Source organism: Hoplias malabaricus, chromosome 11, assembly GCF_029633855.1.
Source record: "Hoplias malabaricus isolate fHopMal1 chromosome 11, fHopMal1.hap1, whole genome shotgun sequence".
Taxonomy (NCBI): domain Eukaryota; kingdom Metazoa; phylum Chordata; class Actinopteri; order Characiformes; family Erythrinidae; genus Hoplias; species Hoplias malabaricus.
In genome coordinates, this window is record NC_089810.1 from 23,409,074 (window position 1) to 23,436,976 (window position 27,903).

A 27,903-nucleotide genomic window follows, 5' to 3' on the forward strand; every position below is an offset into this window, starting at 1 on the left:
CCAGTCACTCACACCTTCACACCTGTGGATACTTTTCTATAGTTATATATATATAACGTGTATTTGGGCTACAGGCGGAAACTGGAGCACCCGGAGGAAACCAATACAGACACTGGGAGAACCCATGTGGAGAAAACTTCACAGACAGTGTGCCGAAGCGAGAACTGAATAATGGACCCTAAAACTCTGGAGTTGTGTCTTATCTTTAATTGTATTAATAAGAAACGAAGTGTAACAGACATATACTTTTCATTATTATTCTTACTTAGTCACTAAATAACTGAGCCCTTGCAATGCAGAACCACATATCAGCCATCGGCCACTTCCATTTTCCAGAGCTTGTCCTATCGCAGCAGTGGAAATACAGTTTGTCAGTGTGAGTACAGGTTTAAAAAGACAAACAGAGCCTAATTAAATAAATCACATACATGTTTCTTTGTTGTAAGGGTTCAGTTGATGAATAGATCGTTTAATAATGAGGTTTAATCGCTCAAGGCAAGGTAAACTCTAGTCTAAATGAAGCTAGTCTCTAATAAAGTTACAAAGATGTATGGAATACACTGCAAGGCCTAACTGGCACTGAGTCTGTTGGGATCTCAGCTATGAAACAGGACTTTATCGTCTTTATCGTACAGCCCTGTTCTTAACCAACTCTCAGGATGTGTGCACACCTTCCTCCCATTCTCAGCACTATCTCCTTTACCTACACACCACCCGGCGACACCTCGCCACTCGTGATAAGTGGGAAAGTGTTGGCTCTGGTGCTATGTCAGACCGTGATGGTGCTGGTTAAAGGGAGGGAGCGGCTGCAGACAGTAAGCTACAGGCAGGTAGAGTGGAGCAGGCTAGAGAAGGCGTGGGCCCGGTGCTTTATGTTTTCGGTAATTAAAACAGCGTTAGGCTATTTATTTCCTCTCCCCGTGCGTAGCTGATTGGGCATGAGGGAATGCGGGACTCGCGAAGCCGAGAAGGAGCACAATTACACGCCATCAGCAGACAACATTAACTCGCTAATAGGAACACGGCAATAAAACTTTATTATTATGGGGGAACGATGATTGCCTGGTTTAAGATAACATTTATAATGCTTAGCGACGATCCGGAGGAAACGGGTGCGGGCGGGGGTCGAGGAAAAAGGGTCGCGCGAGCCAGAGAAGGCAAGGGAGCCTCTTTATTTCTGCAATCGCTTCTTGCACCGAGGAAAGCAGGGATGAGGGTCTAAATCCTGAGAGGCTTGCGCTCATTAGCCAACCTTCCGGATCTCCATTATCTTGTCCGCTGCTAACACGCTCCACAACTCACTCAAGATGGCTGACCTCCACCCACTCCGTTGGATGGTGCATTGGTGAGGGCACGTTGTTGTTGATAGCAAATACCAACAGAGTTCAATCTAAAGGTGCTGTTTATTTTCAGGCAACACGACATTCCCTGACATCCATTCATATACTGAAAACACAAATGTGTAAAATGTATTCAAAACTAACTGAGCCAACCTTGTGCACTCACTTTTTTGGGTGGAGTTTAATCAGTTTTAGCAAGTTAAACCTTCAAAGTACATCTCATTATACCTACCTAATATGTTTGTCTTTTTAATAGCCTCAAAATCACTTACAAATTAGGTATTATACACTCTAAAAGGTCAGTTGTGATTAATGTGCATTCCTGCATTACAGTAATATTGTGGTATCACCGGAACCAAGGGGAAACGTGACCCAGCCATTACTGTGAAAACCAGCCTTTATTTAGTGCCCTTATAAGGGCACTAGGCAGATAGGAGCAAGGCTATCAGCAGCAATTGTGGCTGGGTGCATGGCAGAACGGGTTGAGACTCTTCCTTCCTCCACCCCAAAATCCTGGAGGGTGAATAACACTCAGCCACTGGCAATCACCACACACCAAGCCCAACACACACAACAACAGAAAAACCCCCCACAAAGTCCTCATAAATAACCCCAAAACAACCCAGAACAAACCAAAAAGGGTGGCCACAGAGCAGGCTGGGAGCTCCCCCACGCTGACGCTGCCACAATATAATTCCAACACATTTATGAATCTCTTGCTGGTGATATTTTATTTAGTTACTTATTTTATATAGAAACATTTAAAGGCTTTACTAAAGTGTGCTTTTACCACAAAAATATGTTAACAGTGCCAATTTTACCCAAAATTCCCAATGCAGTTAATGATGAAATAATTTGATAATTACTTTATTTAAATCTCATACAGTTAACTTGTATAACACAATAATAACAAAAAATAATAATATATTTTACAGTATTTGTATGGTCAAGAATCAAATGCATACAAACTTCCCCCTTACCCCCAATAAGGGGCTAATGTAGCAGACACAAGCTTTAAAATCCAAACAACATTGGCTGGCTGACCACATTTGCGCTAAGAAATTTTGGTACGGTCTGCCTCTAGGAAGCACCACAGAACATCCATCTCCCAGCATAAACTAAACAGAAAGAGAAGCAGCTGCCCACATCGAGATCTTTACCTGAGCACTGTCTCAGTCACATCTACCAACAGCCAGCAGCAAAGCACACTCACTTAATGCATGCAAAGCTACTTAAGGAGAAGGGGAGGATCACTGCAGGAGATAGAGAGGGAGAGAGGGAGAGAGCACAGAGAGCCAAAAGGAGATGTTGGCATGGACGAGAAGGTGAGAAACATGGAAAGAGATAGAATTGAGTGGCTGAAGGTTCAGCATGTGCTGAAGGGAGGGTGGTGAGGGCCAGGTCTGCTCTGAGCCAAAGAGACGGAGGGAGGGAGAAAGGGAGAGAGGGGGGGAGTGAGTGGCCTTCCTTCCTTTGGTATTCTCTTCACGTCGGGGGGATAAATTATTCAGGGCCCGGGGAGGCTCTGGCTTCATCGTGTAATGAGAAGGACACGCATTGATACCAAATATTGCTGTTGGGAAAGTATCGATTGGAGAGCTATTTGTCCAAAGTTTAGTCTGGAAGCGAAGGCTGTCAGCGGCTTTTAATATGACTGACACTTATGTAGAAACCCATCTCGCTGCCTGCTGCCCTCCACCCCTCTCGCTTTCCTTCCTTCTATCTTTCCCCCATTCCTTCTCTCCCCATCCCTCCGGTCTCTGTGGTAAACAGGAGGAAAAAAGAGACTGAGAGAGAAAGAAATGGGAGAGATGGAGAGTAACGCCATCGATAAGCTCACTGATGCAGTTAACTGCGGCCGGTCAGCGCAAGGCTTCACCCCCGACCCTTAGATCCCAAAATCCAAAAGGTCAGTGCAGACCGAAAGTGTCAGCCGTGGGTTTCCCGCTAATTAAAATGTGCAAATGGCCCTGAGCTGGTGCCAAATCGGCTAAAGAGCCAGTTATGCAAGAAAATACTCGAGATCTAATAGCTGCTTATCTTCCAAAATTTACATATGTTCTCCATGTGGTCCTTTGCCTGTACTGTGTGTGTATTAGCCTCACTGAAACAAAACAGGCAGGGGGGCTTTAGAAAGGGAAACGTGGCTGACCAAAGCGCTCATGCTCAACGTCTCCACTGTCCTCAAATGAACACTGCCTAATCCGTCATGTTCACCAAACTCTGGAGGGCCTGCCCTGGAAAAGCAGAGGATGCTTGCTTTGGCCTGAGCCTGAGGAAGTCTGGCTTTCCTTCGGGTGGAGGCCTCCGCAGAGGGGGCTCGCGGTTCCAGCAAGGTGGTCCGATGTCCCTGGCGTGTTGGGAATGGAAAATCTGAGCATGCACACATACGTGTGAACCCAGTCAACTAAGAACTCAGGGAAGGAAAGGGGACGGAGCGGGAGGGGAAACTGACTCACCAATACTGGACAAAGTAGTCTGGCCAACTTCAGCTGTTAAATCTACTGTCAGGAAAAACAGAGCAGGAAAACTCCAGTCAGAACTCAGTCAATGGGTTTAGAAACTGTGAGTGATTTAGGGGGGAACTGAAGTTGTGGGAGCTGGTAACTCTGGCCTAAAAGTGAGTGAAGACCGGCATGAAAATTGTGGCAGTGGGAGTGGAGGAACAGTGCTTCTACCTCAAATCCACAGCTGTGCCCTGGAGCATGGCACCGAAACATCTAATAGTTCCCTGGGTGTCAAGGTGTTACTGCTACTCCGAGTGGCCCTGTGTGGGAGTTTGTGTGTTTACTTCCACAGATGGGTCAAATCTATACATCACATTTCATTGTACAGCCCTAAAGTACATTTCACATGTCAGAGTGTGCTTAGTCTGTGGACAAGGGTTACAGGGATGCAGTTCCTTCCCTTGTATGCTACCTACACTACTTGACTCTTGGCTCTCGACTTATTGGGGTGGTAACATTAAGCGCTGTTTACTCATTGTGTATTCGCATGTTTTCGTTTGGAACCGAACACAGCTCCAGCATCAGTTCAGACAGATCAGTAGAGATATTTCGCTCCTTGTTGCACTGTCCAGCTCTTGCTGGATTCTTTCATAGGCCACTGATCCCAGGAGCATTTGAACATTGAAGAAGATTTACACATCACAGTTAAGTTCCTACTTGGCTCACTTGGGAACCACAAGTGAGCAGGAGCCAATGGTGTTTCCCCACAGTATAGTTCCTACTTTACCAGACTCTACATGGCTCTACTCACTTGGTGCCTCTTGGTTTTCCACTATAAATCCACCCCCATGAAATGTAGCTGGTGAAGTGGCAAAACCCTGGCTTTGGAAATCACAATGATGGGGTGTAACCATAAGTTTTGCATTGTTTATTTGGCTGTTGATGGTTTTTGGGAATGAACACAACTCTGTGTAGTCCGCTATTCCTGGTTGGCCAATGCGGCTCTCGCGGGAGTTTTTGTCGGCCACCAATCCAAGCGTTTGAACTTTCAAAAAACACCTGATTTGTGCTGGATGTTTGTATTTCATTATAACAAGTCTCTTTGGCCAATCAGCACTCTGCAAGTTTTACACGTCATGTGGCCCTTATTCGGCTAACTTGAAACCACGAGCAAGCGGGGATCAAAAACATACCCAGTTCCATGTACCAGGCGCTAGATTTTCTTAATGAAAAAGTAAAAAACAAACAAAAAAACAAGTAGCTTAGCGTAGGTCTCATGCAATGAAAAAGCGACATGCTAGTTATGTTCTAGTCCCTCTAACAACCATCCCACTGCCAGCTGGATATTCCAGGTCTGGTTCAATGACCTGTTGTCACTGCTGTGCTAGGAATCTCATCAGCGAGGGTCCTGAGATGGACTTTTTCCGCACATATTTTGTGTCTATATGGCAGAATGGTCAACGAGTGGAAGTACAAGCTGTAACTCGGCAGCTGTGTGTAGACCTGATCCTGGCTGTGAGGACGCTATGAGGATGTCATTCAATCCTGGACTGTCTGCGAATGTGTGGGCAGAACGCAGCTGCTGCAGTCAGCGCAGTCAGAGCCGCATCATATGCACCAGCCTGCAGCGAGAGGCAGCGGGCGTACGGGACAGCGCAGTCAGGGGGCCGCCAGAGTGGGAGACAGTAATAACCTTTCAGTGCCACACACACTTCACACAACCACCCTGCAATTACTACAGCAGTGTGTCAGGACGAGAAAAAGAAAAAGGACCGCAGCGCTACAATTAGAGTCCCAGGGACACCTCGCAGAAGAAGCAAAATAGGAAAGAGGGAATGGCAGAGAGGGAGAGAATATTCGGAGGACTCCCTTGTAACACAGATTACGTGTAAATCAGGTCAGTCCTGGGTGATTCAGAGTGAACGAGGGCAGAAGAGGGACTTATGAAGCTGCGTTCATTGATGCGAAACGTGAATTTATATGTCACTGTACAATATATAATGAAATTTGTCTTATGCATTTAACCAGGCCGTAGGGGAGAACACACACACACACACACACACACAAAATAGTGTACTGGGGCAGTGAACATACACACCTTTAGCGGCGGGCAGTCATCCTCAGTGCACAGGGAGCATTTGGGGGTTAGGTGACATGCTCAAGGGCACCTCCGCTCTGGATTGAAGGAGGAGGACAGTACTGTTGTTTCACCCTCATCCACAATTTTTCTGATGCCTGTAGGAATCAAACCAATGACCTTCCAGTCCCAATCCCACTTCTCCAAACATCAGGCCACAGCTGCCCCCATGTGATGTGTGACCACACTGTTGTCCGTCTTCTTATCAAATCACTATGGACTCCAAAATGTACTTCTGAACGACCAGTAAAATTGTAATGCTTTATTATTATTATTATTATTATATCGCTCTCTCCGTAGCTCTTTTTTTAAACCAACCTTCTAAAGCATTTGTGTGTGTCTGCGTTCATTGCTCTGTGTGTGTGTGTATATGTGTGCATGTGTGTGTTCTAGAGAGGGAATCTAGGTCCTGCTCTGTAGGGACAGTGCAATGAAAGATGGGGGTTGGGTGCTGGGAGGTTGGCACCAAATTACCTCTGAGAGCGGCTCATCAGCTCCACACACACCCACACACTGCACACTCATTAATTGTGTACTCACTAGCATATTAGCCCAGACTGCGCCTCCAATACACACACACACTCCCTCTCTAGTTTACAAATACACAACTCAAACTCCAGCGACTACAACACATCCACACAACTCTCCAACAAACTCTCCGCTCCACTAGTCTCCACACACAAGCACACGAAGGACGTCCACAGACATACACATATAAACATAACACATTCTTACACACACACACACACACACACACACACACGGGGGCACTCTTGCGGGTCTCTAATGAAGCCCCAGTTGTGACGGCGTGGAGGCGTGTGCGGCTCCGGCGGGATAATTACGCCGCTCCCTCGCAGCTGAGTTTGGCAGATGTAGGGGAGGGGTGCGCGGCGCGCCGAGGCCGCCATAACGAGCGCCGGGGAGCGGAGGTGGGATTCGGCACGGACCCCGCCATCCGCCATTAGCAGCTTGGCACCGTCACAAATGAGTGTTTTTCACCAGAGCGCCGGGAAGGGCTGAGAAATTCCAACAAATTCGAGCAAGCGAGTGAACGAGAGCTCCGCCGCAGACGCCCAGAGAGAGAGAGAGGAAACAAAAACAAAAGCAGGGTGGAAACAGAAAGACTGAGAAGGGAAGAAAATGTGTGAGAGAGAAAAGAAAGAACAAGAGAGAGAGAGAGAGAGAGAGAGAGAGAGAGAGAGAGAGAGAGAGAGGTTCACACCGCCATGACCGGATTTGTCACCTCTCTCAGCACAGGGAACGCAGAGCTCGGCACCATGGGAAATTACCAAATCAGAATGCATTGATTTTCTTCAGGGAGGAGGAGGCAGGTAAAAAAAAGAGAGAGAGAGAGAGGAAAAAAGAGTAGAGTGAGACAGAAAAAAAAAGAAAGGAAGGCTGAAAAACTGACATGGCTGAGAATTAAGGAGGAGATTGTATTAGACCTTTGTATTATAGGGAGCAGAGAGTGGTAGACGTTTGTTTTGGTGAAAAGCCGGAATAAAGGGGTCTATTGTACCCCTCTGGTATACAGGGAGCATGCTGGAAAAGCAAACTATTAGCCCTCTATCTCTCTCATGCCCTCTCCCCTCTCCCATTTGTCTCTCTTTGTCCTCCTACAGTAGATTGTAATTACCCTAGCGCTGCCAAGACAAACCCATATGTTGCCCTGTGTGACAGCAACTTACAGTAAATGTATGACTCCGTATGTGTGTGCGAGGCTATGATGCCTCATGTAATAAGAGTTTCTGGCTCACGGAAATGGGAAAACATCTCAAGGCAGCTCCAAAAACCAACAGTGTTCTTCGCAAGTCTTCACATTGATCCAAACATATAGAGCCTCAGTCTAAAGGACCAACTGGAGAACCACCGAGCTAGAGATATATTCCCTGCTTTTCAGCTCCCAGAGACATTATTAAACTTCTAGCACTGTAAGACATTTAAAGAGGACATATCCTACACCTTTCCCACAAGTGAACACTGATGTGTGGTCTTTTCTGACTTGCTTTGGTCAAAATACCACAAGGATCAAACACCACAGCAGCGTTCTCCCCTTGTCTAAACGGCCCTGTTCAGTTCGACCGCTTTCAGCACATGTTCCTTTACATAATGAGCCACAGCTCAGTTCTGCGTGAGAGCCCAATGCTGAAGAGCGAGGAAGGAGGAGGAGGGACAACTCTAAATTCTCCAAAATCGATGTAAGGAAAACCAAAGGGGCAGCCATGGCCTGGTGGTTTGCAACTGTGTTTGTAACCTGAAGGTTGCCGGTTTGATCTCTAGAGCCAGCAGGTCATGACTGAAGTGCCCTTGAGCAAGGCCCTGAACCTGCTGTGGCTAAGGCTGCCCACCACCCCTGGCTAGTGTTCACTAGTGTGTGTGTAAATGTGTGTTTCACTGCACGGATTGGGTTAAATGCGGAGAATAAATTCCAATAAAGTGATTCTAATTCTGATTTTAATTCACAAAATCAGAACAACTGATTTTATCCCATGTTTTGTGACCTAGGCCACCCCCAAAACTGACTGGCTAGCCTTGTTTTACTGTGTGTGTGTTAGTGGCCTACAGATCGTCCAATAAATATGTAAATGAACTGAACAAGTGTTATTTTCTTTTTTCATAATTAAAATCAACACGTTTCCGATGTCGTCAATCAGTCAAAACATGTCTAGTGTCCATTAACGTTTGTAGCCACGTTTACTTCAGCACTGGAACCAAGAGGCTTACAACACAAACAAGGATTAGACACATATCTATAATATTATTTACATTCTGTAGGAACATAAATCGATTTTGTGATGTCATACAGTGTCCTTTTGTCCTTCTGCAAGACTAACAGTACACAACAACTTGAGGCAAATGTGTAATATAGCCATGCAGTTTGCACAATGCCAATATGTCAATAGGTTTCCATTATTTTCCATTACACTCTATGGCACTTAACAAGGAGGCTGATCACATGAGCCCCTTTCACACATGCACAGTAGCCCAGAAATATTCCAGAGTTTACCTGGAGGTGCTGTGAACGTAAAAACCCCAAAAAATTCGTCCCGGACTTTATCCCACTAACCCCCTAGTAAAAACTCTGGGTTAGTCAGAATCAGTACATTAGAACACAGCTGCTAATGTTCAGGAAAATATGTTGCCCCACACGGTCATTTTCTGCTGTGAGAACACATCTGACACAGAAATTCTCCCGATATGCGCTGCATATTCGAATGGACCACTCTTCGACATCTCTGGATGTGATACTCCAGTTTCTCTATGTGAAGCCTCGCTGTCTGGGAGGGTAGGGCAGCCCCCTCTCCCCATGGTACTAGCCAGGCTGTCAGGTGATGTGACAGATCTGGGCAGTTTGCATTCCCTCTGATGTGCTAAAATGTTCACTGGCAATGCATTAGCAACAGTTGGTAAAGAAGTTGTGGATTGGCCTCATGACTCTTGTGGGAAGCATGTGTTCACCACTGCCATCCCAAAGCTGCCTGGCACTGGGAGTCATTCACTGGAAAGAGACGACTTAAAGAAAAAAAAGACAAACTTCAGATACCAGCTATGCCTTAGTGGATATGCACCCTAGGCACAAAGGGTCCCATAGCATGCTAACTGACATAGCTAACATGTCGTTGTCTATGGAAACCATGTGTTCAGGAGATGTAGATCTACATTAGCTGCTGGTTCACAATTGACCGACCTACAGAGGCGTGGCGAAATGACTTGGAATTAAGCCTCTATCCACTGAATCACATCTAAACGTGGCAGACGCATGTCCGTCTGCCTCTGTTTCACCTTTCCATTGATGCTCTCCTCCTCTCCTCTCTCTCTCTGATGCTAAATGATCGATTTCAAGGTGACCCTGGCTGAATTACGGTGAGTGTTTTGTGCGAGCAGGCGGGCGGCTGCAGGCCGGTCCCAGTAATTAACACCAGCGCCTAATGAAGTCCAGCTGCTCACCGCACACACTGAGCTCCTGCCAAAAACCAGGAGAGCCCCTGTCAGCCTGAGCCTCATCCTCCTCTACCTCCCTCTCCATCTCTCACTCCATCCCTCGCTTCCGAAGGTCAACCTACCCCATCAGCACCCGCTCTGACCAGATATCTACCCCACGCTAACCCCCTCACCCCTCCCCAATCTCTCTCTCTCTCCCTCTAGCTGATCCGGCATTCTTCCTTTGCTCCCTCTCTCATCTCCTCTTCCCTTGTCTCATCCCTTGCTCCCTGCCAAATCATTCCCCTCTGTCCTGCTGATCCCTCTCCATCCACTCCCCCCACCCACCCCATCCCTCCTATCCCTCCATCTTCATGAGGCCCAATAATCTCCCTTCTCTCCTCTCCTATCTGGCCATCTCGCTATCAGTCCGAGGCCTAAAATTGCTTTCCGAGTTCAAGGGGAAACCTTCCAAGATTTAAAGGCTGGACCAATCAGGGCACAGCCGGATAAAACAGGGCCAATCCCAGGGCTGGAAAACAAGAAACAAGCAGAAATAGTTGGAGCCACAAGGACGTACAGTAGGAAAGTTATCAGAAAGCATCGTAATACAGATTCTAGGCGCAATTACGAGGCCTAGTTGGAGATTATGAGAGATTTGGCTTGCAATTACGCACACAGACATAGAAAAAAAAAAATAACATCCAAACAGACAAAACTTGCGGCTGCAGTCTCCTGTGGGGCGCTGCTGGGGCTGCGGCGAAATAAACGCGATTCTGACAAATCAAGAGGCGCTTTGTCTTTGTTTCGCAAGCTGGCTCTGAGCGATACACAAAAGACAGGCACGTCTTTGTGTACATAACGCTCGCAAAGGCAGACGAGGAGCAGAGCGGGTGACGGGGCACAGCATAAGGGCAAAAGAGCTTTTAGATCAGCTCTAAATCAGATCTAATGGAGAGTAAACCTACCCCCTAAGGCCTTGTGTGCACTCCTCATCGCCTCCCTGTCTCTCTCTCTTTCTGCTTTTATTTATGTCTCTCTTTCACTGTCACACTCCTTTATCTTGGCTCTGCACTCGTTCCTCCCTCCATCCTCTTTTCTCCTTTAACCCCTGAGCGCTCCCTCTCTCCAGGATCAAAGCTGGAAGGCTCCTGTCAGGCAGGCACCTCTCTGCTCTCCTCCGAATGACGCCTTTGAAGACACCGCTCCCAGGTGGGCCTCTCTCTCTTTCTCTCTCTCTCTTTCTCTGTCTCCAACACACACACACACACATAAGCACAAACACACACACACAAGGGGCCTCCACCCTGCCGCTGTGGGACCCTTCCCTCGCTCGTCTGTGGGGGAGCGCTGATGAGCTGCGACATCCGCACATTTCCTCCCACTCACACACCGAGCTGATGTGCAGAGGCAAGATCACACCAGACAGCAGATGTTAATTATCAGCCGCTGTTTAGAGGGCTTTATTTGCCGAGCCGAGTTGGAGCTGGAAGAGCAGGGTGGAAGGGTGCTCACCTGCAGAGCAGCACACGCACGCACACATGTACACACATACATGCACACACACACACACACACACACACACACACAACCTCGGGCTAACAGGTATCAAACAGCCTTGCATTTATTCTCACTCGCTCTCTCTCTCTCTCTCTGAATCCACTGCATCCACCTCGCTTTATCGCACTAAGACGTGACCAATCATCAGAACCTTCATCACCAGCTTCAATTTAAATACAGCTAAACCTACGCTGTGATCCTAGCATTTCCAAGCATCTGTTTTTATTCATTATGTCTAAAAATGGCGAAGAGTGATGAGCAGATATTGTTTTACCTGCTCAAAACAATAGTAACCAGATTGGAGTGGAGTCTTCATAGGTGTTGCTCGGTGGGGAGCAGCTGCATGAGTTGGATTCTGTCAGTCCTTTACTGACTGAAACGAATGTCCACGCAGGATGATTAAAACTCTGCTATAAAGCTGGACGGCTGTGCTGCGGTCAGGTCTACAGCTACTAACATGCACCACCTGTCAAAAGTATGTAGACTTAAAAAAAATTGCTTCTAAAAATAATAACATAAACTATAATAATAATAATAATGGCGACACGGTGGTGCAGCATGTAGTGTCGCAGTCACACAGCTCCAGGGGCCTGGAGGTTGTGGGTTCGATTCCCGCTCCGGGTGACCGTCTGTGAGGAGTTGGTGTGTTCTCCCCGTGTCCGCGTGGGTTTCCTCTTCAAAACACCACTGATTGGCTGATATGTATTAATGAGGACAGGCGTTTCCCCAATTAACTTTTAATAAGAGATGTATATTAATGAGGATGATATCATAACTGTGGGTCCGACTCCTACTTTTCCTACTCCTAATTATATATATATATATATATATATATATATATATATATATATATATATATATATATATATATATATATATACACACATGCAGGTGTGTCAAACTTTTGACTAGTGAAGTAAGAGTTAAAAAGGCTTAACTGGAAGATTTCACAGCTACAAAGACAAATCATGCTTCTTCATACACATCTCCTCTCGTCACTCTCATACACAGAGTTTGACTAGCAAAGTCCCACCTCTCACACACCCTGACAATTTACACACACACACACACAGTCCTAATGCAGCGTCACATGGGCGGAAGTTCTCTCTACCAGCTGCGACAGATGCCGCTGTCACTCGAGAAAATAAATTCCGAATACTTAACGAATTAAGCGAGGAGCTAATTGCGGCTGGCCTGCGTTCATTATGCGCACAAAGGCGGGGAGGCTTGTTTGTCTTTTTAACAATTAGCTCACGGAGCTCGGCAGGGAGGGGGAAGGCTGAGTGGGGGGTGCTCCTGCCTGTAATCGTCCCACCCTCCCCTGCACAGCAGCTGCCTCAAACACACCTGGAAGGGCCTGGGACGAGGGAGACAGGGGGGGCAGCTGCACCCCTGCTAGAGGTACCTGAGTTTTACACACTCCTGTACGTGCACACATAACCCCCAATCAGTCCACTAAAGCCCTGACCTGCAATAACACACTGACCGTGTTACTACGCCAGTGCCCCGCAACAGGAACCACACACTAGTGCAAACATTCATGTCCGCACTAATTTAAATACACTGTAATCTAGTGGGCTTGTTCTCCCTCTCTCTCTCTCTCTCTCTCTCTCTCTCTCTCTCTCTCTCTCTCTCACACACACACCTGCACACCCTCCCGTGCTGTCTCAACGGCACTGGCCGCTAGTGTGGCTGATTTTCCATTCTGTTCCCACACCTTTTTGGAGGAGGCTCCCCCTGAGCAGTTCTCTTATAGATCTCCAAACAGCTTGTAATTACCTTTAATAAACAGCATAAGAAGCAAATCAAGCGCAAACGTGGCAAAATGAGATCTCAGGGGGATCAGACGCCACTCAGCCTTGCAAACAAACATTTCGGCAAAAAACATTGCTGCCTCTCTCTCTCTCTTTCTTTTTTTTCAACAACATGGCATTCTCTACAGGGGCTACTCAGAGAAGGGAGGGAGAACATAATAGAAGAGAATGAGAGAGAGAGAGAGGTGCAGGATTTGTTTACACTCACTTGGTCAAGATCTGAAGTTACGGCAGGGACCCGGTCTGAATGAACAGTGCTGTCTACTCCCTCAACATCCAAGGCTGACTTGCCCTTGAGCAAAGCACCTAACCCCCAAATGCTTTGCAGGTGCTGGGATGGCTCACTGCCTATTCATGTGTCTACAGAACTGAGCAGGTAGTGTTCTCCTGCTAGTGTGTCAAGTTTCCAGCTGTTCTCAAATAAAGCAGATGCTGGCTTTATATGTATCAGAGGGAACATGCTAGCCTCCACCCTCTCAGCTTGGGGGCACTGTGTGATTGGTGGAGACCAGGTCAGTTGGTGGTCCAGGCCAGGACTAAAATTGGGAAGACATTTGGGTCAAAATGAAAAAATGTGATTTATGTGTGGTCCATGTTGTCATGCCTTAAACTGAGTACTGTACGAACTGTGCACTGTGAAACAATGTTTTCTTTCCCATCCCATGCCAATAATACTCGCCCCATTCAGCCACACTGGCAGATAGCCCCCTCCACGATAGCCCCCAGTGCAACTCCGTCGGCCTCCTGGAGGTTCCGCCTGGCTAGTTCCAGGTGGTGTGGGATGTGCATGAGGGACTTCTCATCTGTTCCCATGTTCACACGCTCACACACGCTGTCTGCAGCGGAGACCACCTCACCACCAACACGCCATAAAACAACACCCCATCCCACCCAAAAGCTTTGGGATGCCATGCTGCTGAGGAGTGGCTTCTTGTCTTATTCATAAACAAAACACCTGTGAAAATCCAACCTCGATCAACTCAGACAGATGAACACATTCCCTAGTACCGTCTCTGCTGAGAGTCACTCCACTGCCTCCACAAGTCAAATCAAGCATGGGATGTTACACCTGACACAAGCAGAAATGAGTGAAAACACTGACCCGAGGTCTGTAACAAATTCTAATATTTAACCCTTTATTAATGAGGCAAAGTATTATTCATTAAATGAAAGCATGTAACATTCATTCATTCATTATCTGTAACCACTTATCCAGTTAAGGGTCGCAGTGGGTCCAGAGCCTACCTGGAATCATTGGGCGCAAGGTGGGACACCCTGGAGGGGCGCCAGTCCTTCACAGGGCTACACACACAAACTCACACATTCACACTATTGAGTCGCCAATCCACCTACCAACGTGTGTTTTCCTGTGGGAGGAAACCGGAGCACCCGGAGGAAACCCATGCGGACACAAGGGAGAACACACCAACTCCTCACAGACAGTAACCCGGCGCAGGAATCGAACCCACAACCTCCAGGTCCCTGGGGCTCTGCGACTGCGACACTACCTGCTGCGCCACTGTGCCGCCCAGCAAGTAACAATCCAAAACAAAAACACCACAAGCTGTAATCTGATTTTCATTGAATACAATATGAACTACTGGATTATAATTCATAGGACAATTAGTATTGGACTCTGTTCAAAACTACAACATACAACATATTCAACCAATTAGTACATATCAATAATGGACCACTTGTTATAAATGAAGTTTGTGGTATGTTCAGAAGAATAACTTTTAAAGCGAAACTAGTAAATAGAATTTTTATGCTAAAATTATAGCTTCAAAAACATTGACAGAGCCTCTGTCATTGTAACACAGTCAGAACACAGACCATCATTGCAGAAAGTTCCTGTAACTTCTGTAACCCCGTCCTTGATTTCAGGAAATTGCTTTAAAGTTTAATTACACTCTGCTACAAAACTAATATTTCAGTTAGATCCTCTAAATCCAAGGTTAATTACCTGCTATTTTTCAGGTTCTACATATAAGCTACATGCTTTAACACACACTCTGGCTGAACAGTCCCAGAGAAGCTGAAGTATGTCATAGAGAGAGTTATTTACAAGAAATAAAAAATGAGGTGTGATTCCTTAAAGGAACAGTTTGGTGAAACGTTGATTCAACATGATTTGCCACTTACCGCAGACACAGTCAAATTGCTAAGTCATGTATGGAGTCCATTTTGCTTGTCGCTACAAAGCTAACACTGCTAACACACACCAGAAGAAAATAGTCACCCAATCGCTTTCGTAAATATGTCCCTACACAACCCAAGCAAAATGCAACCAGATCATAACAAGGGCACAACGGAGGAGTCACTGTGATTTAGTCTGCAGTGTGACTTTCTGTGAAATACATACAGAACCAAAAAATAAATAAATAAAAATCTGCATCTAACTGAAAAATGAATCCATTAGGGCCATTTTGGATTAATCAGAATCACATTTTCACATGTAACTGTTTATTAACACTATGCACAGTATGATTTACAACATGCCTCCAATAGCATTGCAATAATTGAGAAATGCAGGCGTAAATTCTGAGACTTATCGATGCATTTTAAAGTAAATATATTAGATTTTGACATGAATTTAAGGCTAATATTCACTTTCTGTTTTAGTTAGCAAAATTAGCCTCATGGCTCAAGTTTAAACAAATAAAGCAACATTTACATCTTGGCCAGTCGACTGCATTCGGGCTGATTGTGAATAATTTCAACTAGAATTTTCGCTGGAATATCTGATTCACAAAACAAGCAAGAGCCGAAAAAGCCCTTTGTGCCAAAATGACTAACGCAATTATCACTGAAACCAGAGGTGCCACATACACTGAGACCATTCAGTTCAGTTTAATCCTCGAGATTACGCTAGCTTTTACTACTTGCTTTCATTCACCATTGGCTTTATTAGCTTTTCTGCTCAACCTAGTCCTTAAAGAACAGCTTCATGGCCATTTGAATTTCAATAGAGGTCAATTGGGCATGTGAAAAGAGTTCACAGCCATTTAAACTTCTTCAGTTGCCCGTCATGTCACCGCACACAACAGAGACATCAAGGGCTTAAATAAATGACACTTGGAGGAATGCTCTGTTCACAATAAAGGCATGTGTGTGTGTGTGTGTGTGTGTGTGTGTGTGTGTCAACTGAAGAGGGCTGGTGCTGTCTACAGCCACACACACATGGCCCTAGGCTAGACGCAGGCGCACACACACACACACATGCTTGCACAGGCGCTCAGCAGAGTGAGCTATCATCCACATTATCCACATCCATTGACTTCTAAAGCTTCTTGTGTGCTGGCTCATTAAATCTTCACTGACACAGAGAGACCACACCAGGTCCCCTTCACCAGCCTGGTGTGTGTGTGTGTGAGTGTGTGTATGCCTGAGCTGCAGATACACACACGTGTCAAATTTCCTCACCACTGGAATATGGAGCTATTATTAATAGACAGTGTTTGGTCTCACATTGACGTGCACTCTGTGTCTAAACGTATCCAGGTCCAGAGTTCTCTATGCACCCATTGCTGTCACTGGGGTTCAACAGTTCCCCTTCATAAAAAAGGCCACGTCAATACTTCAAAACACTCCGGAGTCTTTATGCAAGTCTTAGGCCATCATGCCCAAGGCCAAGCCTCAACTAGAAGGGTGTAAATCCTCACAGCAATGAAGCAGTGGGACCAGGCTTCAGTGCAAACTTTGTGATCCTAATAATCCAGCATCAATACAAGACCTAAAGGCTCTTGAGGCTGAATTCTATCAAATACTCAAAGCCATAACAACTTTATAGTCGTTACTGCAGAAAATGGGGGCTCAAATTCATAATTAAGACCCCTAACTTCAAAAGAGACACTCAATGGAGACGCGTCTAAATCTATAGTGTATTGAACTAAACACTATAATGTGCAACCAATCCTGGCTCAGGTGTGTTTTGACATCATTTCTGGGGTCAAATGACAGTCTTCCGTGTCTTGTTGCCATGGCGACGTGTGCGGTTCATGCTTCAGGCATCAGGCTCATTGGGATGAATAAGTAAGAGTCAGGAGTGAGACGCGTCATTAGCTGCTTTCTCCAGAGGTTTCTGTTCAGGTGTGTGTGTGTGTATGTGTGTGTGTGTGTGTTTGCTCATGCCCCTAGCCCAGCCCCATGCAAAAACAACCACTTAGGGGGTGGATGAGTGTGTGTGTTTAATGAGTGTTCCTTGGTTGTGGAGAATGGTGGGGTGTTTGGGGGTGTGTGGGGGGTGGGGGTGGGGGGTTTGAAGTGAGATGAAATGCTAGTGAACTTGTCTTCTTGCCATTCTCCTAAAGTGCACACTACATCCCAAAACTACAACTGATCTAGTCATGCATTGCTCTAGTACACTGCATGGTAGCTTTGCCTCCCTACCCAGTGCTCCACAAGCAGTGTGTGTGTAGTGTGTGCTGGAAAAGGGGCGGGGTTTATGGAGAGAGATGGGGGACAAACCTGGCGGAAGCTGGGCGGGCTCTCTCTCTACGGGCCGTCCGACAGGCAGGGAGGGGTTGAAAGAGAAGGCAGGGTGACAGTTAGTCAGCAGCTCCATGATCACATGGGGGTTAGAAAGGGGGGAACATGGGACAGACAAAAGGAATTATGGGTAATGTGGGTAGGGCATTCATTGTGAAAATGATGATGGAAAGTGACGCATGTCACATTTACTTCATACTTCACACTTTAGTAGAAACATACCGTGTGAACGTATTTGATACTTTTGGAAATTATGTTCAACATAGAGAGAAGTTATGGCTTATTTAAGCAATAGAACACGAGAGGGAGTGAGTTATCGTGAAATAACAGCACGGCTGTGATGCGGCTGTAGTCCACCTCAACCGTGCTGTTATTTCACGGTAACACACTCAACTCTCCAATACAATATCACCAACCTGCTGATTAAACTACCCAGGCTGCTAATCTGCTGAATAAAATACTCCAAATAAACATACTTCTGCCCAATAGAGTATTTCTCTAGCCCCGTGTGCTCGGTCGATCTCAAATTTCCTTATGTTCCCATTGTAGTGCACCATAAAGTATCAAAATAACTTGTTTTAAACCAGCCAAACAATGTATTATATTTGTAATATCACATATATCCATACTGAACCACAGCTGCATGACTTAACACAAAACATATAGTACTTAACGCACAGTTATGACTATCATGTACTGTATGTGCACTAAGTAGGGAATAAGGAATGATTTGAGACATGCCTTGAATGTGCAGCTAAAAGCTCCTCATGAAGCCTCCGATGGGCTTCCCTCCACTGGTATCTATTTTCACTCTTCTTTGTTCTTATTGGTTATTCTGTATTTTTAAGCTGGCTTCATCTCTCAAGTAATTTAATTTTGCTTTAGTTGTTTAGTTAATAGTTTCTTGCTTCATGCTCTTTCAGATTTCATTATTTATTTATTTTTAAATAATACCACACTGATTAATGTATAGGTGTCAAATTAAAACTTTCCTTAGTGCCAATCACTGCCCTCAGCCTTATATTTTACGTGTTTATTCATTCATTCATTCATTATCTGTAACCGCTTATCCAATTCAGGGTCACGGTGGGTCCAGAGCCTACCTGGAATCATTGGGCGCAAGGCGGGAATACACCCTGGAGGGGGCGCCAGTCCTTCACAGGGCAACACAAACACACACACACTTACACCTACGGACACTTTTGAGCTGCCGGTCCACCTACCAACCTGTGTTTTTGGACTGTGGGAGGAAACCGGAGCACCCGGAGGAAACCCACGCAGACATGGAGAGAACACACCAACTCCTCACAGACAGTCACCCGGAGCGGGAATCAAACCCACAACCTCCAGGTCCCTGGAGCTGTGTGATATTTACGTGTTTATAACAGTGAAAATGAGTATAACTGGTATAATGATTTTTATCAGTATTAGTTTCAGTGTATACTCGTTTATTGGTGTGAAACATGAGCTGAAGTTTACTTAGTGGTGAAAAAAGTAATAAGGACAGCTGCAGCGTAAAGAGAGTTGTTAGCAATGGCTCAGCGGAGTGATACTGTGGCGGTGAAAAAACTGTTATTTTGTATTTGTACGCTTCTCACCCAATCAGAGTGAAATTAGAACTGCGTTGTTATGATGCGTTAAAATCAGGCTGACCAGTCAGAGCTCTGTTGTCATGTTACAGACCAAACAAATGGGCAGCAAGATGGCGGCAGAACAGCTCGTCAGAAAACAAAAGCTTATAGAACAAGCAACACACTACCTATACAAATATAATGTTTTATGTCAAACAAAATAAACAATTCTTGATAAGAGGAGCAGCACGCTGAAGAGCCTCAAACTCCCCCATGACCTACGGAAATACTGCCGTAGCAGCTCCATATACAGCTCCTGTATGAGGTGCCATAGTCTTTGTCTTGCTCTGTAGAATGAAGTGAATTCAGTGTGCGTCATTTAGGTGCAGTGCCCAAAATAAAATAATAAATCCTATTTAAGGAATCCATTTCTAAAAATTACGTTCATATTTTTCGTGTGAAGATAATTGTACTCAGTGTGAATGGGCTTTTATTCTTTAATAATGTAAAGGTTTTCTTATTAAGATAGGGGTATGTAATAAGGGGGTGAACAAGCTGGTCATATATAAGGACATTATATCTTTCTCATAACTCTTCTGGCTGTTACGGCCCTATCTTCCGCTTGCTCACATTCACCAAGTGGTATCTTGCCATTACAGTCAGTACGGGAATAGATCTAAATGATGTCAGGCATCGCACATATTACACAACTGTAATATGTAATTACTGTGGTGTTGGAGACAAATGTGGACAATGTCAGGTGTGAAAATGTCAAAGGAGAAGAAAAATGGCATGATTTTGTGATTACGTGAGTCAAACGATTGGTAGAAAATGTACTCTTTTATTGTGCTCAGAGCCTAGTGACACACCACACAAGTCCTTTACTCAGACACCATCCATGATAGCACTCTCTATGAGAGAAAGAGAGAGAGAGAGGGAGAGAGAAAGTGGGAGAGAGATGGACAGAGGGGGGTGAAGAGGCTGACTACAGCTCAATCCACTAATAAAAGCAGATGAAAGTGAGGTTAAACACAATATGCTAATTGAAATGTGTTGGCTGATTAAGGGCGATTGAGAGGAGAGTGGGCGTGCTGTGAGTTCTGGGCGCTGGTGATTAGTGCAGCATTAGTGTCTGCATGCTTTTCCTCATGACGTGCCGAACAGAGGCATGGAGGGAGGGAGCGAGTGATGGAGAGAGAGAGGGAGAGAACGAGGGAGGGAAGTGAAATGAGTAAGCCCCCTTCCGCTCTTTTCCTCTCTCCTCATGTCCGTCCTCTCTCTCACACACACACTTCATGATTCTGCCCACACACTCAAAGAATAAGAAAACTAGAGAAAAACAGCCGAGCCCTGAGGAGCCACACAACACTCAGACAAACATAGCAGAGAGCAGAGTGAGCGAGCCTAGCAAAACGGAAACGCTCCCGAACATCCCACCTTATCACAAGGAACGTCAAGAGCATGTCAGAATCAGCACAGGAAGCAGCCGGGGCCGGGGTCCTCCATGAATTGTTTTTTTGGTTGTTATGTGTTGGCTGTTGCTTTTGTTTGTTGCTTGAGTCAGTCTCTCTCTCTCTCTTTCTCTCTCTCTCTTTGTGTGTGGGGGTCTCTCAGGAACGCGCCGGCTCCTTTTTCTGCAGGCTTTATTGTTTTCCGCTGTGCAGCTGCAGACCCACGGGGTGCCCCCTGCAGGTGTGTGTGTGTGTGTATGTGTGTGTGTGTGTGTGTGTGTGTCCCCACCAGCAGGGTGCGCCGCAGCACTCGGGTGGGCATTGAGTGGGGGGCCACTCCTAAACTGAGACTAAAATTAAAACCCAAACACCCCTATGAATGTGATTACACTCACACAAGATCCCACACACATACACACAAATGCATACCTCATGGGGGTAGCCTAGTAAGGGACCTGGAGGTCTTTCTCAGTGGGGCTCTGCTACATTAAAATCAAGGTAAAACCCACTGAGCTCACTCACCGAAACCCACTCACACCACTTCTACGGCTCATTCAGATCTGACTGATTCATATTAAAAAAAACAACTAATATCTCACTTTATTGCCTGACTGTGAAAAGTCTGGGATCAGCTACATGTTCAAAACAAAGCAAAATGTGCTTCCTTTGTGCAACTGCAATGACTCCAAACATTAATAAAGTACATTAAAAAAATGCTGAGGGATGCTAAACAAAAGCTTTACTTATTTTACGTACACTGATCATCAATGACATCACTATCAACTCACTGTCCACTGACTCTACACCTGCAGTCTGTTGTTCCACACCCTTCCACCCTCTTCAGTGGTAGGAACCCAAACAAGGCCACATGTGTTATTTGATATTTGCTAATGAATGTTTTTGGACTTTAGTAGCACTGCTGTGTCTGATCCACTCACAAGACACACTAACACACCACCATCACGTCAGTGTCACTGCAGCGTCGAGAACTATCCACCACCTAAATCATACCGGTGGGGGTCCTGACCACTGAAGATTAGGGTGACGGAGGGGAAAACAAAACATGGAGCAACAGATGGACAACAGTCTGGACAGTGAGTGAAGCAACAAGCAGGTGGTCATAATGTTATGGCTGATTGATGTATGTACACTAGTAAGTAAGGCATACAGACTGTCAACACTGTCACCACGGCCACTGTGTTAGTGCTTGATGAAGTTTTTTAACACAAGGGGGCGGTGCTAATGATGTGTTAACACGAACAAACCAAAAAATTACAGGATTTTCTTTTCATGTTATTGACAGTCCCCACGTTTTTTTTTTTTTTTTTTTTTTTAAAGAAGTCGATTGGGGATATAAAAACATTTAACTAGCCCTTTAACTAGCCATTTAAGAAGCTCCTCCTCCTCTGTGAGACTGTGTTGTGTGGTGCTCTGGAAGTGTTGGCTGAGGGCCTGGCTGTCACTCACTGAGGAAATGAAGGTTTGCATGGACCCTCTAATAATTTAGAGGCCGGTTTTGGACAGGATGGATTATTATCAGTATTATTACTGTGATTATGTCCATCTTCTTCCCGGTAGGCAACATAAACAGAGTCACTCTGTCCATGGCTGTGTGGGATGAGGCTGAGAGGGGTGGGCTGAACGTATCAACCCCCAAACTCAGCAGGCCTTTTAACAAATTCCCCTCCAAAAGCTAGACCTCAAACAGGAAGACAAGTGCGGGGCTTTATATATAAAAAAAAAAACCCTGACAGAGATAGAGTGTGACAAGGATGGGAATACAAATTTTTCTGTGTGTGTGTGTGTGTGTGTGTGTGTGTGTGCAGCAGCGACTGTGTTTAAGCTCTGCCTGAGTGGTGTGTGGAGAGGGGGTGAAGCTGTGGGGAAATCTACCCCATTACAGGATTAGATTAAACAGTGAGTAGTCTGCTTCTGAGCAGATCCCCCTCCCTCAAGCACTTCATCCATGGCCAAAGTTACACTGCACCTCCACTACGATGGAACTCCGCGCTGACCTCACATTAGTGCGCCCCCGAATGACCAGCGGATGTCCACACTGCTGAGCCCAATAATTCACAAGACAAAGAGATAGGAAAAGGAGTCCAGTGCTGATCAGACTGTCCTCTGCTAAAAATAACTGGCAAAATGCTATAGAAGGTCTGCTTCTGATTCCTTATCGTAGCAACTTGTTTTTTCCAAGCGACCCACATTTTATTCATTGATAGATTTACACCAACACTGAACATGTACTACATAATGTTACTATCAGATACATATACTAGTTTAATGAATTACAGCTGATGTTGGCTTATTAGTTTCTCCACACCGCTTAACAAGATTCAAAAATTAAAGTGAAGTCTCGGTCCTTCTTGGGAACTGTAGTATGCTAACATTTCAGTAGCTAGCTAGTTAATTTCCAGTTCCACCTTAAATGGTGAATCAGTCACATTTAAAGTGGAACAGGAAGCTTATAAAAATAACTAAGGAATAAGTAGCTGAAGAGTTAGGAGTGGATGATAATATATGATTATCACGCCTTAAATTTACCTAATGTCCAGCAGAGCTCTGAGGGAGGGGCACAGTGGCACTTACCATCCACAAAGGGGGCCCCGTATTAAAAAAGTTTGAGAACCGCTGCCCTAGATTTTCACAAGGCCTTGGATTGTGGGTAACTGAGAATATTTTATTGTTGTTGTTCATTCATTCATTCATTATATGTAACTGCTTATCCAGTTCAGTGGGTCCAGAGCCTACCTGGAATCATTGAGCGCAAGACGGGAATACACCCTGGAGGGGGCGCCAGTCCTTCACAGGGCAACACACACACACCTACGGACACTTTTGAGTCGCCAATCCACCTACCAACGTGTATTTTTGGACTGTGGGAGGAAACCAGAGCACCCGGAGGAAACCCACGCGGACACTGGGAGAATACACCAACTCCTCACAGAGAGTCATCCGGAGCGGGAATCGACCCCCCACAACCTCCAGGTCCCTGGAGCTGTGTGACTGCGACACTACCTACATGTGACACTATCAGTGCATTGTAAAATACTGAGAAAAGTCATTGTGTGATATTTCTGCCATAACGCCCACTCCCAAAACCACTCACATCCTCGTCCGTGGCTGATGATGTACGTATCAGAATCCGAGGTGAATTAATGAAACGTGCTCTCCGTAATCACATGCTGCTCTTCGGAGCGAGGGCGCTCCGTATTTACGCAGTCTCTCCACACCGCCGTGCTCGCGTCTACATTAAATAATCAGACGGGTTCAATCAACAGGCAGAGGGAAAAATAAACCCACATTCCTCCAGGCCCGCCGCCTCCTGGAGAACGGCGCTCTGATCGTGCCTGCCTGCCGCACCAGTTGGATTAATTAAAACACCAGGCACTTTTTTCCCCCTCCCCTCCTCCTCCTGTCACGGAGTAATCAAGCTCCTTTTCCAGCAGACCGTGGTCCTGTGTCGAATCCCTGCGCTCAGCTCACCTCCACTTACACTGAACGACACACAACCGACAGCCGGGAGACTTTAAACCAACACCCAGGCCGTTTGTCATAGACGTCTATATATGGGCTTTCAGTGCTTTACATGACGGTAGAAATGGTGGGGTGTCTGATGAAGCTCCTGTGATAGAGAGGCAAGTGCAATGGTGTGGGTGGGTGAGTGCGTGTGCTTGTGTGTGTTTTCGTTCTTTTTTGGGGGTGCATTTGTATCCCGTGCTCCCCGGGGTTCCGCAGAGTGATGGCAAAGGAAACGACACACACAGCGCAGCGATGGGGAGATCACAGGAGGAGGAGAGGAGAAGAGAGGAGAGCAGAGGAGGAGCAGATGTTGCGGGTTTGACTGGTTAAACTGATTGAGATGAGGTGTCACCTCAGCGGTAATGATCATTCGGAGATGGGGGAGTAGAGAGAGAGAGAGAGAGACAGACTCTGGGGCTTTTGGTTAGGTATGATCACACCTCTGCACACATCAGCGCTGAGAGAGTGATACAAGAAGGTGTGTCAGCAAACATGCAGAGAAGGGAAAGGCTGTGTGTGTGTGTGTGTGTGTGTATGTTAACGTGCTCATATGAGATGTCAGTCATATTCTAGGCTGAGTGTGTGGGGAGTGTGAGAATGAGCAGGAACTGACGAGCAAACACTTAAACCCACACATGAACACAGACACAAATATTTGGCACCTTTAAATTAAGCCAGAACATGATGACAACAAACAATCATTTTTATATAATAATAATAATAAGAGGCTTTCGGCTTTTATTGGGATGGCCTGTTTTCATATGCAAACTTGGTCTTATATTAAACATAATATTTAGTGTAATTTATGATGAAGTGTGTTTAATTATGACAAAATATGCCTAAATTGTATTAAAAGCACTATTTTTTGATATGATTATATTATTTAAATGTGCAACTACTGTCCATTTCTCTTTTCCCAGGTATCAAACCTGAACAAGGTAAATTATTTTACGTTTACTGTTGCGTAGAAACAACTAACAAAAAAAAAGTCTTTTGCAAAAAGGCAACTAAGAGTAATTTACTGGTCACTGCATTGGTTATCAGTTCCAACAAGGAACAATACTGTAAAACATGTGCGTCAACTTGTTCTTAGGGATAATTTTGTATATAATAATAAATAATATAAAAAAATAAGTATCCAAACGTACATGTGAATTTTGGTTTAGAACATTTAAAGAAGGCGATTTTGATGTTAGAACGCAGCGTATAATACACTATATTTATGTAGTTTTTTAAAAACAAAACAACCTTAACAAAGGCAGCACATGGCTCCAGGAATGTGTGCTCACTGCCCCCTAGTGTTCACCAGTGTGTGGGTAAATATGTGTTTCACTTCACGGATTGGGTTAAATGCGGTGAACTGTTTCCTCTGTGTGTGAGCACCGTGGCCAATAAAGTGAATCTAATCCTTCTAATTCTAAATAAGAGTACACTTATGAAGGTTTATAAATGGTTTAAAAATATGTTTATTACATGGTTATTAATTAGATCGCAAACACCTTAAATGTCATTAGTGAACATTTTTAACACAGATATAAAAGGGCAACAGTGACTTCTTTTTTCTCATACAGAAAACGTACTGTGAAGGTCAGATCTAAATTTGATAATAAATATGTGCTAAAGATGACAGGGTTAATGTGGACCTATGGAGTTCAGCAAACATCGGCGGTTTAACTGTAGATGGTGGTCACTGTTATACTTTCGATCTCTGTGATGTAACTGATTATTATTTATTTTGAATGCATTTACAATCTGACTAATTACAACTAATAAACAGATTTATAAACCATATATAGTGTTATTCTAAAGTGGTACAGACATGTTTAATACAACTTAACAGTTGCCATGAATTCTGAACTACAGTATGTTACACTAAAAAAAGAAAACACTCCTTCAGTGCACAGTGCTGCAAACACTGTGCACTTTTAACTTCCAGTTTAAAGCGTCCCTCTGTTTAACAGCCCTACCATAACTCAGTCCTAAGCCTAATGCTACTGACACTCAACACATATTTTAGGTCATCCGTTATAATGATTTTTTTTATTCAAATGAAAAAGAATAAAGAGAATCAGGATTGAGGAATAGCGCTTAACCCTGTCGGTGTGTACTGAATACTTGATGACTTTAGCCCAGACAAGTCACGTGACTTCTCTACTGCACCCTCACTGAAGTGAGTGGATTTCAGCGCTGTACCATGGAGTGCCCTTCGCTGTTGTGCAATCTTGCAAACACAGATGAGCAAATGGCAGAACATCCCAGCAAACCACAGACACCATTTTGTTAAGAAGCTCTCTGCATCCTCGTGGATTTCCATGAGAAAAAAGAAGGGCTGGAATATCAAAGCCTTGTAATATCCTCGCTAGTCATATATCAAAGCTGACAGATAGTGTAGCTTTTTAATGATTGTTTCGTAATCTCCAGCAGAAAGGAGAGGAGTGGAGCGAGAGTGCGCCGCAGTTAGCGCTCCTCTGTGATCTCGCTGCAATTTTCTGCCGGCTAACACGGCGTCTGATAAAGGTTAATACGCTGCGCGCTCTCTCGCTTCCTCCTGCTCTTTTATTTTTTTTATTATGCCAAGACGTCATCAATCTTTGAAGAGGGGGATGAAAAAAATAATAAAATAATAACAGCACTTAAAATAATCTGCCTCAATTCCATAATTAATCTCCTCCAGCTTTTCTGACAATTACGATGTTAATTAACCCAAAATTCCCTCCATGGCGGCGGGGAGAGGCAGGCGATCCGCCTTCCCCTCTCATAAGCACAGGCCCCTATCTCCACCATCGGCAGTTCCAAGAGAGGAAAGAACGATGAAGTAGGGCCGGGGAGGTGTGCACATTGCACAGTTCAGATTGGGGTGGATGCACTGATTGAGGGAAATGTGGACAGGGTGGAGCCAAAGGACAGTAAAGCTGGACATGTTTTGGGCTGGATAGGGTAAAAATAGCATGGTGTTCACTGCAATGGTAATCTTGGGGGTGGTGGTGGTAGTGGGGGGGGGGGGTATGAAAGCAACACTACACAATATTTTACCTTAAAATTACAGCTTCAAAATAATTGTAATACTTCATTCTCTGTCTTTGCTACTCCAGACACAGCACAGCAGAAACTGTGCTATGTAAAAGTGCCTCTAGGGGGAGCCCAGAGCCAAATACACCAAATCTTACCTAGCCTTGCTTTAAAATGGGATGAGGGTATGTTCAATTAAAGGCAGAGATGCCTTCCCTCATTTCCCTCCAGGAGGAAGAAAAAGAACACCAGCTGCAAGTTGTATAAACGCACAACTGCAGTCGCTCTGCTCTGGACTGTCGAGCCTGAGGAAGGCGCAGAGGCTCGAGGTGTTGCACCGTTTGTTCTGTGAAATTACTCACAGGCCCTACTCGTTAATCTACACTACAGTCTGCTGCTGCAGCAATTATTACTTAAAGAATAACAGCACAGAAGTGGGGAGGGGGGGTGTGCATAAAACAACTGCAGCGCAAGTTTGTCGCTGCCTGGGCCACAGGATGGGAAACGTCGGCTGTGTGGAAATCACGACGGTCTGACTCAGCGCTTTAAAGCGCTACAGTCTGGTTAGCGCTGTCAGAAGATGTGCCCAACATAATTAGAACAGGCAGAGAGAGCGTTTTCATGCAGCCTTCCTTTG

General features: G+C 45.2%; 1 protein-coding gene across 3 annotated transcripts in view; it reads right to left on the minus strand.

Annotated features, from left to right (window-relative positions):
* znf423 (zinc finger protein 423) overlaps positions 1-27,903 on the minus strand; it is a 205,940-nt gene that overhangs the window by 73,249 nt on the left and 104,788 nt on the right. For 2 of the 3 annotated variants that reach the window (XM_066685676.1, XM_066685674.1), the window contains one exon: positions 17,690-17,716. The exons of the other annotated variant lie outside the window; for it this stretch is intronic. In XM_066685676.1, coding sequence (XP_066541773.1) covers positions 17,690-17,716 — 27 coding nt within the window. The remainder of the gene's footprint in view (positions 1-17,689; positions 17,717-27,903) is intronic. 3 annotated transcript variants of the gene reach the window in all.